At 39.8% G+C, this 16036-nt stretch overlaps 3 protein-coding genes across 4 annotated transcripts; 1 reads left to right on the top strand and 2 right to left on the bottom strand.

Annotated features, from left to right (window-relative positions):
* Nucleotides 1-2914: 2914 nt before the first annotated feature.
* chic2 (cysteine-rich hydrophobic domain 2) lies at nt 2915-9255 on the bottom strand. The gene is made up of 6 exons (XM_078259222.1): nt 8923-9255; nt 7551-7605; nt 7147-7302; nt 6955-7011; nt 5408-5467; nt 2915-4200 (listed from the first exon to the last, which is right to left on the bottom strand). The coding sequence occupies exons 1-6, from the start codon at nt 9060-9062 to the stop codon at nt 4150-4152; spliced, it is 519 nt and encodes a 172-aa protein (XP_078115348.1). The 5' UTR covers nt 9063-9255; the 3' UTR covers nt 2915-4149.
* Nucleotides 9256-9602: 347 nt separating this feature from the next.
* rhbdd2 (rhomboid domain containing 2) lies at nt 9603-11254 on the top strand. Its single transcript, XM_078259185.1, has one exon. It carries the CDS (start codon nt 9913-9915, stop codon nt 10903-10905), a length of 993 nt encoding a protein of 330 aa, XP_078115311.1. The 5' UTR covers nt 9603-9912; the 3' UTR covers nt 10906-11254.
* A 32-nt stretch (nt 11255-11286) lies between these two features.
* LOC144523575 (OCIA domain-containing protein 1) lies at nt 11287-15720 on the bottom strand. 2 transcript variants are annotated; one of them, XM_078259197.1, is made up of 8 exons: nt 15523-15720; nt 15232-15316; nt 15061-15114; nt 14920-14967; nt 14242-14371; nt 13986-14158; nt 12072-12221; nt 11287-11928 (listed from the first exon to the last, which is right to left on the bottom strand). In XM_078259197.1, the coding sequence occupies exons 1-8, from the start codon at nt 15574-15576 to the stop codon at nt 11891-11893; spliced, it is 732 nt and encodes a 243-aa protein (XP_078115323.1). In that variant the 5' UTR covers nt 15577-15720; the 3' UTR covers nt 11287-11890. The 2 variants fall into 2 exon arrangements, with proteins under 2 accessions (XP_078115323.1, XP_078115333.1); XM_078259207.1 differs by lacking the exons at nt 14920-14967; nt 15061-15114.
* Between the last annotated feature and the right edge of the window lie 316 nt (nt 15721-16036).

Here is a 16036-nt window from a genome sequence, read left to right as displayed (position 1 = left end):
TGTATATATACACAGTATATATATATATATATATATATATATATTTATATATATATATATATATATATATATATATATATATATATATATATATACATAGCTCCTTAGCTTGCACTTGTTCTGTCTCTCAGGCAGGAGAAATAAGGTGACTGCTGCTGAGCTGGAAGAGTTTACCAAGCAGGTAGAATGTCTGAATTTACCAGCACCTGCTATCCTGGACCCAGAAAAAGGTATGAACTTTCACACATATAAACTGGCTGCAAGGCTTTAAAGCCATATGTTGTTTTTCAACAGTTTATCCCCTGAGGTTGTGAATATGCTCCGTTTTCTTAACGGCATGTTTAATGCTTAATGTTTTTTAACGTGTGAATACAGAATGCACCTGCACTTTTAATAATCAAAAGAAACTGTGCCTTCATTTGTACAGCAGCTGCAGCAATATTTTACTTGTGTTGTACTTGTAACTATGCACAAACACAATACAGTATAGCCAGTAGTGAAATGCATACGTGGGACAGTCACACACAAGTCAATTATCCCTGCTTAAACCTCTAACCCTCTATTCTTTGTCTCTGCCTTTATACTGTTCAGTTTCATGGTTGATAAGGTTGCACATTCATGAAATCCTCTCTTCTCTGGAATACATGAAATTAATTTACAATTGTTTACCTCACAGGGTTTTGCCCAGATGAGTCTCACGCCCAAGAAACAGAGGTTGTTGATCTAACCAATTTAATGACTGACGAGGGCTCTGAAGTTTTCAGCCATATTGACAGAATTATCAACAGTGAAGGTGGAATGCAGGCATTTTTCAAAATGATCTCCAATGGCCTAGCTGGATTAAAAGAAAATTAACATTGTCAATAATGTCATGCCATGCTTTACATAATGAAGAGGCCATGTCTAGAGAATACTGCCAATAAAATAAATGAATATGAAGTATGACTCTTCTGTCTTTTACTAATGTTTTAGAGTATCTATTATTTAACAAATTCAGGTTGCATTTGCATAATGCATCACCAGCTGAATCTTAATTCAAGATGATGTACGCCTATAATATATGGTAAAATCTACCTCATCCTAATAATTGACAATCAGCGGGAAAGAAAATCACACTGAGTTAAAGAGGAGGATGCCCATAGCTTTGTTTATTGGTAGTTTATTACTGTACATCTGCACACCTGCTCATGAGTCATATGTACATATATCTTTCTCACCCTCATACACACAAACACACAGACCACTCAAGATTATATAAAAAAAGGACTCAATTTCTGTGCAGGGTTCAATCACAGTCTGAGATCTACGAAGAACATTTGCATCTTCATACACCGTGTACACACACACATACACACCACAAATATCTGCATATGGCCTTATGCCTTGATTTACATAGAACCAAGCACAATCAAAAATATAGAAAAGTCACTAATGAACCAATACGCAACCCAGTGGTTATCGAATGAATTTGGGTCTTTTAACATATAAACCAAAACAATGTCTGAGCTTTGTGGGTCCATGGAAGATGTGCTTCCTTTACTAACTCAACAGGAAGACCACAGAAAGATTAGTTGTCTTTAGAGGCATTTTTTCAATTTCATAACATTACACACTCCAATTATTCAAGTAATGTGTAATCTGTGCAGAATCCTTGACCCCCTGGTATAACTTTGGAACATACCTGACAGTGAGATTTTCCAATACTACATTTTGTTGTTGTAAGTATAATCCCCTGAGTGTGACCCATAATCACTGGAGCTGTGTGACCTAAAACAAAGTGGCTTTGTTCAATCTCAGTCTCTGGATGTTTTTATAAATCAAGAGGTGATGCTGACAGTGAAAAACCTCATCTATACCATCACCTTTTTGCTGGCATTTGGTTGTACATTTCATTTAAACTGAGATGTGCTTTATGATGTGATCTATAACATGTTGACAGTTTTAAAATTGTCTTAGGCCTTTATAACGAAGCAGGATTGTTAGATAGATAGATAACTGAAGTAATGAACAGCTTGTTAGCAAACTGCAACATTAGCATTCAATTGGGGTCAGGTTTCCGGACTCCTGATAAAAGTAAGTCCAAGAGTCATTCTCCTTTTAGCTCCATTATTGGTCTCCATTAACTCCTGAGGGAAATATTTGGAAAATATCTTTAGCTGCTAAATGCTCCACTACGTTCACCAGCTAGTCACTGTGTGTCTGTTGTTTGGTGCTGAGCAGCTAGTGTACAGTGGGTTTATCAGAGGTTTCTCTGAAAATATCTGCCTGCTACCACAGGCCAGAAAGTCAAAACAATGAGCTGAAAGACGCTATAACGCTCCGTAGAGCTGAGGGGGACTACAGAGTTGGGTGATAATTCTCTGTAGGTAGGTACATCATTACAAGTAACCCCTTTCACATTATAGTCATTTTTTATTGTTAATATAAAAACACTGATTAATGTAGCTTGATGTCCACATTCCTGATGTGGGTGTAGTCTGGTTTAACTCAGTGCAGTTATTAAGCTAACTTTAGTAATCCTGCTTCATGATACAGAACCCTGCTATTACCTAACACCTAATAAAAATGACATAACATTCTTGGTCACTCCAGACCTCTGAATGTAAAGGGTCAGATTATATCTAAAGCAGAGGAACTTTCTCAGAAAAGCCACATCGTTAACTTACTTATATATATATATATATATATATATATATATATATATATATATATATATATATATATATATATATATATATATATATATATATATATATATATATACTCACTCATATATGTAAGCCAAGGTCAACGGATATGGAAGAGAGGCCATGTGACGGTGTTAAGGACAAAGCGATTGTGTTTTAGTGTTGACACGACCATAAAGACAAAAAGGAAGCAACCATGGCATACCTTTGCAAAAAAACAACTGAGGCCCCTTTCACGAATGCACAGATTCTATGCACACTCATGCATTTATATTAAATTACAACAAAAGTAACAAAGATCAGTTATGGCAAAGATATACGTCAAAGGAAGAACCCTGCTTTACAGAGTAAAGAGTATCTATTTGTGTCCGATTTGTCTCTTATTTGCTTATAGTTCTCACTCTCAGAAAGATACACACACACACACACACACACACACACAACAGTGAAATATTGATTGCCTTTCTTTCACCAAAACAGTGAACAAAACTTAAGATACTAAAAAAAGAAAAAATGTGTCTCTTTTTCCATCACTAGTGGCTTTCCTTTCCAGCTTACTTGTTCCACTGTGACTCAGGAGCAGTTGCTAGGCAGCCAGTCCATCAACTTGACACACATACGTTATGTTGAAAACAAAATGTTCCAGGTAAACTGTGTAGCATAAAGGCCCATTCACACTACGGAGAGTACAGTCAGAGTTTGTGATTGTCACTGGGTTAGGGGTGATGCACAGTGAAGTATGCAGATATGTAAAAGGAGGCGAGAGGATGTTTGGTAGTTGATGAGAAGAGGGAAATTTTTGAGTTCAGCTGTTCTGGCTGTGGCCCAACATGCTTCTGTAAGACTAATCTGTCCGCTACAGAGTTGATTTGGATAAAGGTTCCTTTGGAGTTCCATGTTATCTTGCCTCCACAGCCTCTAGTAATGATCTAGAGCACCACACTAACTGTTACAAAAGCACTGGGGTGTATTTTTTGCAGGTGAAGTTGGCGGTGTGACAGTAGGTGACACGTGAAAGTGTTTGTTTTATCATGGTCTGACTGTGCCATGTGCTTAGGTTAAGGGAAATACAAGTGACAAAATTCCAGTCGTAGCTCAGAGAACTCAATCTGAGTGTCCAGTCTCCAGCTCTAGATCCAAAATCCATTAACGCTGCCCATGGCTGGTTCTCCCAACATCCCACAGGCTGGTGCTGGTTAGCATGGCTTAACAGTGTGCCAGCTCACCTGATGATCGTGGTCGTGATTCAGTGGTGAATTCACTCCAAAAACAAGTGTTGGGATGCCGAGTTGGTAAACAAGGGTGAAGAGAAGGTATGTATGAGAGAACAGGTTAAAGAGAAAAGAGGGAGGATCAATGCTACCCTGTAAACAAAAAGATTGGGGTATTCATTCAGGAGCTTGACAGCCATTGTGGTTCAGAGCTGGGCAGCAGTGGAGGTTTAAGATCAGCTGCAATTGGGCTAGTCTGGTCTGAAGATGGGGATCTTAGGTAAGAACTCTATTAAGATTACCTGCAGGAGATAAGAAAGAAAGCTGTTAGGACAAGACGATACAGATTTTTCAAGATGTAGGGATTTTGCAACAGCGTTTCTACCAAAGTATTAAGATAAGACCGTATATGATATCACCCACTCCTATGTTGATTGTAGAGATGGTCCGATACCATTTTTTGCTTCCCGATACCGATTCCGATACCTGAACTTGCGTATCGGCCGATACCGAGTACTGATCCGATACAAGTGTGTCATATATTTTATTATGTTTTAACAACTGTATATTACTATCCCTGTATGGATGTGATATGATTTCTAACATTGTTGTCGGTCTGGCTCAGGTTAAACTCTTTGTGAAACATGAATGCCACAGAATGTTCTTTTATTCTACAGTTTGACAGTCAGTTATAATGGAAAAAGAACATAAATAAACTACTTTAACGTATTTTTTCTTTAGGGCTTTATTACGTGGTATCGGATCGGTGCATAAACTCCAATACTTCCAGATACCGATACCAGCGTTTTAGGCAGTATCGGAGCCGATACCGATACTGGTATCGGTACATCTCCAGTTGATTGTGTAAGGCCATGTTCAAACCAACATTAATACAGTGTGGAAAAACACAGACTGCTCATTCTTTACTTCCGCCAAGGAGGTTATGTTTTCAGTTCTATTTGTCTGTTTGTTGTCAGCAGGATTATGGAAAAACCCAAGCCCGATTTTTTATTAAACTTGGTGAAAGGGTGTAGCATGAGCCAAAGTAGAACATATTACATTTTGGAGCAGAATAGGGCGTTTGTGCTGCATTCATGTGGTGTCGGAATAATCTGAAAAAATTTGTTCCCAACTGCGCTCTCTGAGTGCCCTTCTAGTTCTTAATGAGACTACTAAAGTTAAACTTAGCTTACATTTTACAACAATGCAATGTGACGTCAATTAGCAGGCCACTGTGTAAACAATGAAATACATTCAAGCACACATTCCATTGTAGCTTTCTATGTAATGTGAACATTGTAATTCTACTATTAACCATGCAATTGTTGAGGACAAAATGATTGCAGCCATGATACATTTCCTGTTGTAAAATCTGCATCTCCTCATAGTATGACAAAAGCTCTGTGCAGCATTTTGGTGTCTGATAAGCCTTCAAACTTATCGATCAACTACTCAAACCAACTTTACTGTATTGTATATTATCATCATCTCACCACAACAGATACTTACATATTCCATCATGTTGTTGGTTTCACACTTCCTTTTGCTTAGTATCCAATGCAAACACAACTGAAAACAGAGTGCAATAGAGATCAGATATTTTTATAACATGTCCTAACAAGGTACACTATTAATAGGCCTGTCACGATAACAAATTTTGCTGGACGATAAATTGTCCCAGATATTATTGCGATAAACGATAATATTGTCGTTCTGAGACCATTTTCATCTAATATAATGATAATGGCTAAATAATGCAGGTACACCTTTTCAAAGATCAATAAACTTTATTTTCTAAAGAATATTTCTAAAGAATATTTACACTGGAACTGGAAGACATTTTAAATATCCACAATATGTCTTTGATCTCCTTTAGTATGTCGTCTTTTACGCTGTTGTACAGTTGTGGAATTGCCGTTTGTGACACGTATATGTTCTCCCAGGCAATTCGTACCGGCTGTCAAATGTTTGCAGCATTCGTCGAGTGTTTGTGCGATAGACTACAGACTCTGTACTACATTTAACAATTATTTATTAAACACTAAATATTAAATTTAAATAATATATAATTAATAAATTACATCTATCTATATCTATGTGGCTATCTGCCACATGGCGAGTAAATGTTTGTATCAAAATAGTTCTGTTTTTCAGTCTTCATTTTGGCGAAGGTGCAGCTACTTTCTTCTGCTCCTCTGCTGTCTGCAGGCTGGAGCTTCGCGGGGGCGGGCCGACACCCACACACACACACCCACACACCCACAAAAACTGGCGCACACACCAGACGCCAGCCACCACATCACTTCTGTTTACTGATAGCTATCGTTTACCTCAGGCGAATTAATTAGCTAGTAAGTGGCGATTTTTGGCAGCCAGCCTTCCAAAAGAAAGCACAATGAAATTAAATAACCGATCATTAACCGTTGACCGACAAGCAGGTAACGGAGTTACTTGACTTGACTTTCCGCACTCCGTGGACAGCTGTAGGCTTGTACCGTTAATGCTCTGTGCATTGTCGGACACATGCAGCCACTTTCCTGAAACTGCTTGCGAGACTGACAAGTCCACAGCGGTGTGTACGTCCGAGCCTGTCTCCACCGCATCCACCTGCAGGTTGTCAACTGTGTGCTTTGGAATGAAAGGGAGAAAACGGGACGCCAAGTAACACGGCAGATATCGCTCATGTACTTTGTTTTTTTGACGCGCCTTAACTGCAAAGTGCTGCGGGAACCCTGCTCCAACTCTCAACTAGCATATTCTCTCTCTCTCTCTCTCTCTCTCTCTCTCTCTCTCTCTCTCTCCCAGGAGTCCCGCCCACACAAAGACCATGCGACTGACAAGAGGGTTCACTCCTCGTTATGCTAAGGAACCGAGAGTGGTCCTCCAGTCTCTTTGGTAGAGAGAGAGAGAGACAAGGAAAACAAGCAAGCATGCAAATGGAAATTATTGCGGCCGGAAAAAATTATCGAGCTCATTTTTTTTTATCGTGCGATTAATTGATTTATTGACTATCGCGACAGGCCTAACTATTAATACACAAATCCGTTCATGCTCACCTTGTGGTAAAGTCTGCTGTTCTCCCACTCCAGAAGTTTCTCTATAGATCGTCTTGTCTGGAAGGCAACAGGGACATTAGATGACATTCTTTTCAACCCCCAAAAATCAACACATTAGCCTTTTTCTGAATTGCTCGTTGATTTGGATTCCCTGTAACGTTGTAGCAAATGTAACATGGATGGAAATCTTACCCTCTTGCTGAGACAGATGACAGGCCACAAACTGAAGCCCAATGTGCAACAGCAGCAGAGGCAGCCACACAGGAGCCACCGCACGTTCACTGGCAGCGTCTTCCTCAGGCAGCTGTTTACACGGTTGATACTGGCTTTGAATTCCTCTGGTGCCACCTGAGGAAGAGCACATATGTGGCATAGTTAAAATAGCAACATTTAATGTTATAGATAGTAGATTGGAACAGAGAGAATACAACATACTACACTACAGAATATTTAGCCATTTTAATATAAAAATAATAAAAATGACGTATCACATGTTGGCTGGTAGCTAGAATATAAGGTAAATATTGTAGTGATGCAAATGTGAGAATATAAGTTTGCCATAGTTCATATGCATTATTGAATAGCAAGACACTCACCTTTCCTGTTAGTGCTGAAGGAAATTCTGACTCAAATTTGTTACTAAGCCCAAAGCTGTGGGGGAAAGGGAAAACAGTAGACTGTTATACATAAGCAGACATACACTCTGTTTGGGTAATTGGCTTAGATAAACAAACGTTTGCCAAGTGGCATCAAGTCTACCAAAACTTTACATTTCAGGCCAACTGTTTTCTCCGATCATCCAAAAGGTAAAACTGCTGAGTCCAGCAGGTATCATGGGTAAGTGCAGCAAAACGGCATAATGAAAATACAAATGAAGAAATGAAAATAGCTACTGTGGTTAAAGAGATGGGTTTTGAGTGCAGCTTTGAAATTGGCAGGTGATGTGGAAAGTCTGAGGTGTTGGTGGAGAGAGTTCCAGAGGGAGGGGGCAGCAACGGAGAAGGCCCTGTCCCCCGAGGTTCGGTGCTTAGGGCGGGTAAAGGATTTTAGGGATGTCAAAGATTACACACTAGACACCCAAAACCCCCATATCCATGTACCTTAGACCAAAATCAAATTAAAAGTGCCCCGTAACACTTGGTACTTACATGTTCTTACAATTTATTCTGGGTTGCTTTAAACAGCCACATGTGCCAACAAGAGTAGTAAAGGAGTGCTAACATCGAATGTAGTATCAAAACTGTGAAAAAGAGCAGTGAGGGGAAACAATGTGACAACTCAATACTATTAATTTGAGTGAATCATGTTCTTAGTTTGAACCCCAAATTACTGTGTGCTCCTCCTGACTGGACTAGACACAGCATCTAGCAACTTCAGCTCTTAGTGCTACACCAAAAACTTTATTTTCACATTTTGCTGGAGATACTTTGCCTGTCAGTGACGTTACAGAGGGTACAATTTAGTAATTTCAGAGTACGAAAAATGAATGCACACTGGCTACTAAATTCCAGGGTAGAAGTACCAATTTGTGTGCACGGTATAGCCAAATCGGTACGTTACCCTTTAAACCTACTGACAGGCTCTGTACAAAACGAGTCTGATTCCGTGTTCAAGTCCCGAAATAGTGGAACAAATAACGGGGACAAACTGTCTTGACATTAAAATAGCAAAGATACCAGCATATCACACTAACGTTACGTGGTACATACAGAAAATGTACATACTCATGTATTAGCTAGGTCATGTATCATGTAACGTTATTTCAGCTAAAACGAAAGATCAATCTAATCAGCCACTCCTCGCCAGAGTTAGCTCGCTGCTAATTTAGTAGCTTGCTGGCTACGCTAGGTCACCAGCGGGAGCTAACTTAGCTAGCAGCCAGTTATCCACGGAGACCGCGGCTGCTGCTGATTTAACGGTAACGATAAACTCTTCTCTTGGTGCCCGTAAGTGTCACCAGTTGCTTACACAGTGACGTGGCCGGACCCTCGCACCACCACCGGGTCCGGAGCGTACTTGAGGAGCTGCTCCTCCGCGGCCCTGTCCTCGTCCTCCTCTTCCTCCTCCTCCTCCTCCTCTTCGTAGATCTCATCAAAGTCCTCCATCATCGCACGACTCGGTCTCGCGCTTCCCGGGACAGACACCGGGACAGACACGATGCCGAAGAACAGCGAGCCTTACCGAGAAAAGAGTACAAATAGAACCGCGAAGACAACCACGAAAAATATCAACCCGTCCCGGAGACGATACAGTTCACATCGTTCTGCCAGCGCTCTGAAACAAAACATCAACATCCGCCGCAGTAACGGTACGTCACCGGAAGAGGGACATACGTGCTACGTTTTTTTCTTTTGTCTATGGTTTTTTTTCATGACAAAAATGCAATTGACAAAAAAGTAATGTGTTACTGTTTATTGATATAATGTAATGCTTACTGAGTTAAAATCAAATATTAAATTAAAAAATGCTATGTACTGAAGGATTCTTTTGTAGAATGCAAAAGGTGTCATGTTTTTTTTCTTCACTTAAGTAGGAAAATTGTGTTTGTTTTTTCAACCACAGCAGGTACGATAAGGACCAAGGACCTAACGTTAACGTTACCCGATATGTACCTGATATGTAGCTAGCTAACTGCCGAATCGGCTGCTACGAATCGGAAGCTAACGTCAGGGTTAGCTGCCGAATCGGAAGCTAACTTCAGTGTCGTCTTACTTCCGGGAGCCGCGACTGAATGGACGTATTGTTGCCGTCAATAAGTTAATCGATGACTGTAAACCTTTAGCTAAGTTATCCATCATGACCTAGCTACATCAACCTGATGGGTTTCCAGTGGACACCGATTCAAAGCAGTCTTGATGTGACAGTAACGTTACTTCCTGTTTAGGAAATTGTGTAGAGACCACAGGTAAACTTTTGTATTAGCTTATTCGCCGTGGATATCCTTAGTTTTTCTGCAAAATGATACGCACTGAGCACTTTAAAATGATCGTTCAAGTTGTCAAAGAACTGGTACCTGTCCTCACGAGCGGGATTCTAACCGTGATACTTTTATCATGTGTTTTGTTTGGCATCGAAACATATTTCAACTTCACTCAAGGGGTCTTCAGTATTGGTGCCACTGTTTTTCAAAATGGACACCTCCACAAGCTTTTGGCGTACCCTCTTTACCACAAAACTTCAGCTCAGCTTCTCCTGAACATTACAGCCCTGGTGTTTCTCAGTGGAAGTTTGGAGAAAGGTGTTGGCACCGTCCGCTTCCTGTTCTTGTTCCTCCTGCTGTCGACCACCACAGGCTTGTTTTACAGCTTCCTGGATCTTCTGCAAGAGGACGGCAGCCAGAGTCAAGCCGAGGGGTTGGTTCCTGTGGTCCTGGCATGTGTGGCTCTAACTACCATGCACACCAAAATGACTAAAGGATTCCTGTGTGGACTCAGTTTCCCCACCATGGCTCTCCCTTGGGTGCTCCTCATAATCACCACTGCCCTCATTCCTCGCAGTGTGCTCCCCTGTAACATTATTGGCATCCTGGTCGGATGGATGTATGGGAAAGGATGGTTTTCCTTTCTGGACATGTCTGAAGCCAGGTCTGGCGCTCTGGAGAAGATGATGCCTTTTAGGTTGTTGAGGAGCATCAGGGGTGTTAAGTTTGTCCCTGCTTTCACAGAGGAGAGGAGGAAGACCCTTCTTCCACTAATCAATCCAACACCAGGGTCCTACCCCGTCCAGGCTTACGCTCCATTGTCCAGCATTAACAGTCCCAATACCGTGGCAAATAGTTACGAAGGCTGGCTGAATTCGACCAGTGCTCTTACCAGTCCCACACCACCTCTCCATCCTCATGAACATGGCTCTGCACATAGGTATGAGCTAAATCATGGACACTGTTCAGAGCACAGTTTTGGCCAAAGTTGCAACCACAGTCATGGTCTTAATCATCATGGTCAATTATAGTCATGGTTATTTGATTGCCTTACAACACTCAAACCATACAGATGAGTCTTATCAGAATAAAGTTTTCCGATTCTGATTATTCTATCAATACTGTAATATATTTCCCTGTTAAACACATGGGCACCTGCAGCATCTCTTGTCATTGGACTGCGTCGTCTAAAATGTCAAATGCTTCGACACATTGTTAAGCTGGTTTTAAAGTAGGCTTCTATAGTATGTGTGGACTCTGCCTGGCTGTACAAATACATGACATTTTGTACATCAATTTAAAAATATACTTTTGTACTATTTTTTACGCATTTCTACAAATAAACAAATTTGTGAAAAACAGAAGTCTCATTTAACACGTGGCAATCTTGTTAGGTTCAAGTGAACAAACAAAGATAGATAGATAGATACTTTATTGATCCCCAAGGGGAAATTCAAGAGATCAACAAAGAAATGTTCAATACGGCCCTCAAGATAAGAGTAACAAATGTTTTTATTTATATTTAAGGACCCCTTCCAGACATGAATTACGACATAAAAATGCACAACAATGCAACTGATCTCAGCTGGTATTCTGTCTGTAATGGAGTGGAATGGAAATTTCTAAGTGACTCCAAACTTTTGACCGGTAGTGTAGCTTTGCTTACTTGATGTTGTCATTAGTGAACACAAAAAGAGTTAACACCCAACCAGCACTATCTTGCATGCATTCAAGTTGTGCTCTAATAGCAGTAAAATGTAGTGTCAATATTATTTTTCCTGTTGTTATTAAATGTGAGAGTGAAGATGAAAAATGAGCACACTATATTCCAAATAATGTCAAAGCAGAGAGAGAGAGAGAGTTTTATTCCTCTGATACTTTGGTTTAATTGACTTTTTTGCCAAGACATCTATATTAAACCGTACAACTCAATGACACCTGAGTCACACTGGAACAAAATGGCCACAGCATCAGGGATGCCAGCGTACAGATTAAATCTTAATTTCAAATAAGGACTCACTCCTCCCAGGCATCTCCATAGATGTTCTTCTTCACTGTAACATAAGAGAGAAAGTCAGTCTTTCATCATTTTTTTTTCTCATTCATTTAAAAAGGTAAACGGATGTACTTGAATATCAACCCCTCGACTTTTCCTAACCCAGCAAATGTTTCACATATCTCTGCAGTAGAAGCTTACCGTCTTTCTTGGGTCTGCCTGGCTCCTTCTCAGGTGATGTTTTGAGCAGTGTCTCGGACTTCTGAGTGAGTGTGACTTCGTAGTTCTCTCTGTTCTTGAGCCTCAGGTCCTCATAGAGGATGGCCTTCCTCCTGGGCTCTTCATCTTCCACTGAAGGTGGTGGGGACAAGGAAAGGGGCAAAGAGGGTTATAACGTTGACAGGAAAGTTACTTACTGACATAGGAGAACTTGTAGCAGATTCCATATTAGGACAGATTTGGTGAAATGGTAAAGCACCAGAATGAGCTTATTTCTGGCACCCACAGTAAGCATAACTCATCCTTTGACTTAATACAATTAAACATGCAACTCAGGTATGTCTTTCTGAGCACATTCAGCTCATATTTTGTCTTTGCATGCATCATAATTGTTGCATCAAAAAAAGAGTTGCATATCTAAATCCATCATAATGATCTTTCATACGATTAATTCAGCATCTCTGTTCAGCACTGGTAAGAAGGTTTCAACATAGCTGCACACAGCTCTCTTTTTGTCTTTGGTTGAGTGCAATGTTAAGAGATGTATCTACATACTGCCATAGTATTGACTTTGGCCAACATCTTTAAAAAAAGAATTACAGATATAGTCCAATATTACTTCTACTCCAATATTAGACTGCAGAACTGGGACAGTATACAATATTTACCTTTATCAACAGTACACACAGTGTATTAAAGAAGAATTTCGGTCGATTTCAACACGTAGGTCTGTTGTTTGTAAATTTGGAGTGCTGTCAGTAGCGAGAAAAATGAAAACAATCGGTGTTGCCTACACCGTGTTATCCTCCTGCTACAGTCTGCACCCAGGAGGCTGAAACGGGGCAAGTTTTAAACGTGCTTTTAGCCTCTTAACATGTTCGAAATGTCATTACAAGTGCCTACCCATGTGAAGTGATTCCTTCCGAGTGAACACAGTGAATCTGACTGCAGTAGATGTGAAAGAAATGCATAAAAGTTCAATTCAGCTCTTTTAGTTCCAGTGTTAAGACAGCAAGACTAAGGGACCATCTACAAACTACAACACCGAAAAGAGATACAACAAAAATATTTATTAATTTAATGATTCAATAAGGTAGTGTCTCCAAACTTACCTCAATTATAACTTGTCTCCTGCTAGTTGTACTACAACACTTACTTTAAAAAAAAAATTTTTTGAAAATATTTTTGTATCTCTTTTTGGTGTTGCAGTTTGTAGACGGTCCCGAAGCTCGTCTTGCCGTCTCAACACCAGAACTAAACAGAGCTGAATTGGCACAACTTTTTTGCATTTTTTTCACATCTACTGCAGTCAGATTCACTGTGTTCACTCGGAAGGAATCACTTCACATGGGTAGGCACTTGTAATGACATTTCGAACATGTTAAGAGGCTAAAAGCACGTTTAAAACTTGCCCTGTTTCAGCCTCCTGGGTGCAAACTGTAGCAGGAGGATAACACAGGGTAGACAATACAGATTGTTTTCGTTTTCCTCCAAATTTACAAACAACAGAGCTACGTGTTGAAATCAACCGGAATTCTCCTTTAAAAGCAAAATATGTTGTGTGCCTGAATTTGAAGATATATATACAAAGATCAGTATCCGTATTGTTCAGTTTGAGTTAAGAAATATCAGATATTACTATCGGCTTGAAAAAAAACCCAATATATTGGTGAATTGCTTCATCTTTGCTCCATTGTTTGCCATATGAAAGCTTTATAACTAGCAAAGGCTAAGCTTTTATCACAAATTACTGTTTAACAAATACACAGATCAAAGTATGGATTAGCAAAAGTTATTGTCCAAAATTGTTGGTTTCACACCGAGGGGTGGGCCAGAGACACTGCTTAATGGTCATTATTACATTGAAAGATGGCCATTATTAGCTCTCTGTGGTACCTGGAGCACTGAAGTCATCTGCTTTGCCCATTGGCACGGGTGACTCTGAATTGTAGCCAAATCCTTGTTTTCTGGTGTTGGTGGGCGTCTGGCCGGGGACTTCTGCTGTCTGGAACATGGTGTCAAATGTTGGGGAGTCTGGGTCACTCAGCTCTGACTGAGGAGCCTTGGAACTGGGGTGGAGAACAGAAAAATAGTCAAGGAGTAGTTGGTGGATGAAAACATAGTATCACAATCAAGTGTGTGATGTACTCACGATTGTGGAAACAGTCCTGTGCTCTGTCTGAGGGCCTCTCCCAGAGGGGAGTTCTCCAACCTCTTGAACTTCTTCTGGCACGTTTTCATGTATGAAATTTTCCCTGCCATGTAGCCACAAAAGCCAGCAACTGGAGAGACAAACACACTCAAAGATAAATTATTTTTTTATATTTAATACCCCTGAAGCGACTATAAGACAATAGTTTGCCCATGACTATTTTCTCTTTCATATAATATTTAATTTCAACTAAGGGTAGTTGATCCCTGAAACAAGTATTGTTAGTGATGTGAATATGAAACTGTAGCTAAACCTGTATCGGGATTGACTGTTCACACACCTAGACTGGCAAATTAGGTTCAGAAGTTTGCATCACTTAACTGTAATGCAGCCTTTAAGAGAATGTCTAGTCTCATATCACACTAATGATACACTCACCTTTCAGTTTATTAGCTACATCTAATCAAATACAATACCTTTATAATAATTATAACGTTACGTTTTTGTTAAAAAGAGGCGTTGATTCAGCGTCATAGTCTTCTTATAGGCTGTAGTTTTTGGTGTTGTTGAACGTTATTGCTGACATTATAGTGACAGATGTTTCTAATATTAAGTCCACTTGTTAATATGGAGGCAACTGAGTGTGTCATCTCCTACATTAAACATTCATGAACTTACAGGCCACTTTGAGTAGATAACTAAATCTTGGAGATGCAGACAGAATCCCTGCAAATAAACAGAACGAGGTTGATGTTAAGTTAAATATGTATTTATATGTATTTCACAGTTGTGTGGCTGATTTCTGTACATTAGTATTACCTTTGGCAACTAGGGCTTGAGTGATAGCCACACTAACCACAGAGAAGGGCACCGCTGTGAAGGAAGCATGTTGGTGTCAGACTCAATACAGATGGCATACATATTTTAGCTGTGTTTTTTACACAACATAAAATCACGAATCTGACCTATATGTTAAAGACAGAAACTTACACCTGTACCAAAAACTCTCCTGGTTGCACTCTCTAAACACCCTCCTCTCCTCTTCTGTGGGGATGTACCCCAAGCCCACTGGAGCCTGCAGATTAACATTCGCACAAACACCAGCGTTAACTTCAATTTAGTTAGTTAGCACTAGAACTATTTGCAAGCCACACAGACAGTCCTACTCTACAGAAAAACTAATGACATTTAAACAGCAGACAACACTAGCATCTGCAGTTTATCCAGAGTTCATGCTAGCCAGCTAACACGTTAGCACCCCGTTTGATAATGCGTGTTTACCTGTGCTCCTCTCTGCTGCCGCTCCTCTGTAAAACCTGTAGTGGTGGACGTCATGTTGACGGCAATGTCAATGCTAATTTAAACTTTTAAAGCTTATAAAATAACAATCTGTAAGCCACTAGGCGGTCTGACTTCTTTACTGTCGGACACAATGTCATTAGAGCACTGGCATAACCCGGAAGTAAAATTTAAAAAAAAGTTGCTATTTGAGGGTTAGCTGAAGCGACAATAGTGCTTTTATAACAATACGCTGGGGAAATTATTTTAAAAATAATCATACATTACTGTTTTACTTACTAGTGTACCAAATCCTAAAAGAGTAGCTACATAAATTAGTCAAACAAAATTTAAACTGGGTCTTTTATTTTGAAAGTTGATTTGAAAGATAGATAGATAGATAGCAGATAGATTTTTTTATTGTCATTCAACTGTACATACAGAGTGCACATATGAACGAAATTGCATTGCACTGGCTCATAAATACTGCTTTAACTAAAAACAAAAAGTTAAAAAA

The sequence above is a fragment of the Sander vitreus genome, chromosome 2, assembly GCF_031162955.1.
Source record: "Sander vitreus isolate 19-12246 chromosome 2, sanVit1, whole genome shotgun sequence".
Lineage (NCBI taxonomy): Eukaryota > Metazoa > Chordata > Actinopteri > Perciformes > Percidae > Sander > Sander vitreus.
This window is presented reverse-complemented; position numbering and strand designations above follow the sequence as displayed.

Bases quoted from the DNA above. Each gene is read 5' to 3' on its own strand.
- chic2 (XM_078259222.1), bottom strand. From the start codon at position 9,062: ATGATGGAGGACTTTGATGAGATCTACGAAGAGGAGGAGGAGGAGGAG. The intron at 7,303-7,550 runs GTGAGTGTCTTG...GCTCTTCCTCAG, and splicing joins CTTCAGCACTAACAGGAAAG to GTGGCACCAGAGGAATTCAA. The intron at 4,201-5,407 runs GTAAGTATCTGT...TATCTCCTGCAG, and splicing joins CCAACAACATGATGGAATAT to GTAATCTTAATAGAGTTCTT.
- rhbdd2 (XM_078259185.1), top strand. From the start codon at position 9,913: ATGATACGCACTGAGCACTTTAAAATGATCGTTCAAGTTGTCAAAGAA.
- LOC144523575 (XM_078259197.1), bottom strand. From the start codon at position 15,576: ATGACGTCCACCACTACAGGTTTTACAGAGGAGCGGCAGCAGAGAGGA. The intron at 15,115-15,231 runs GTAAGTTTCTGT...CTTCCTTCACAG, and splicing joins GGAGAGTTTTTGGTACAGGT to CGGTGCCCTTCTCTGTGGTT. The intron at 11,929-12,071 runs GTAAGCTTCTAC...CTTATGTTACAG, and splicing joins AGGCAGACCCAAGAAAGACG to TGAAGAAGAACATCTATGGA.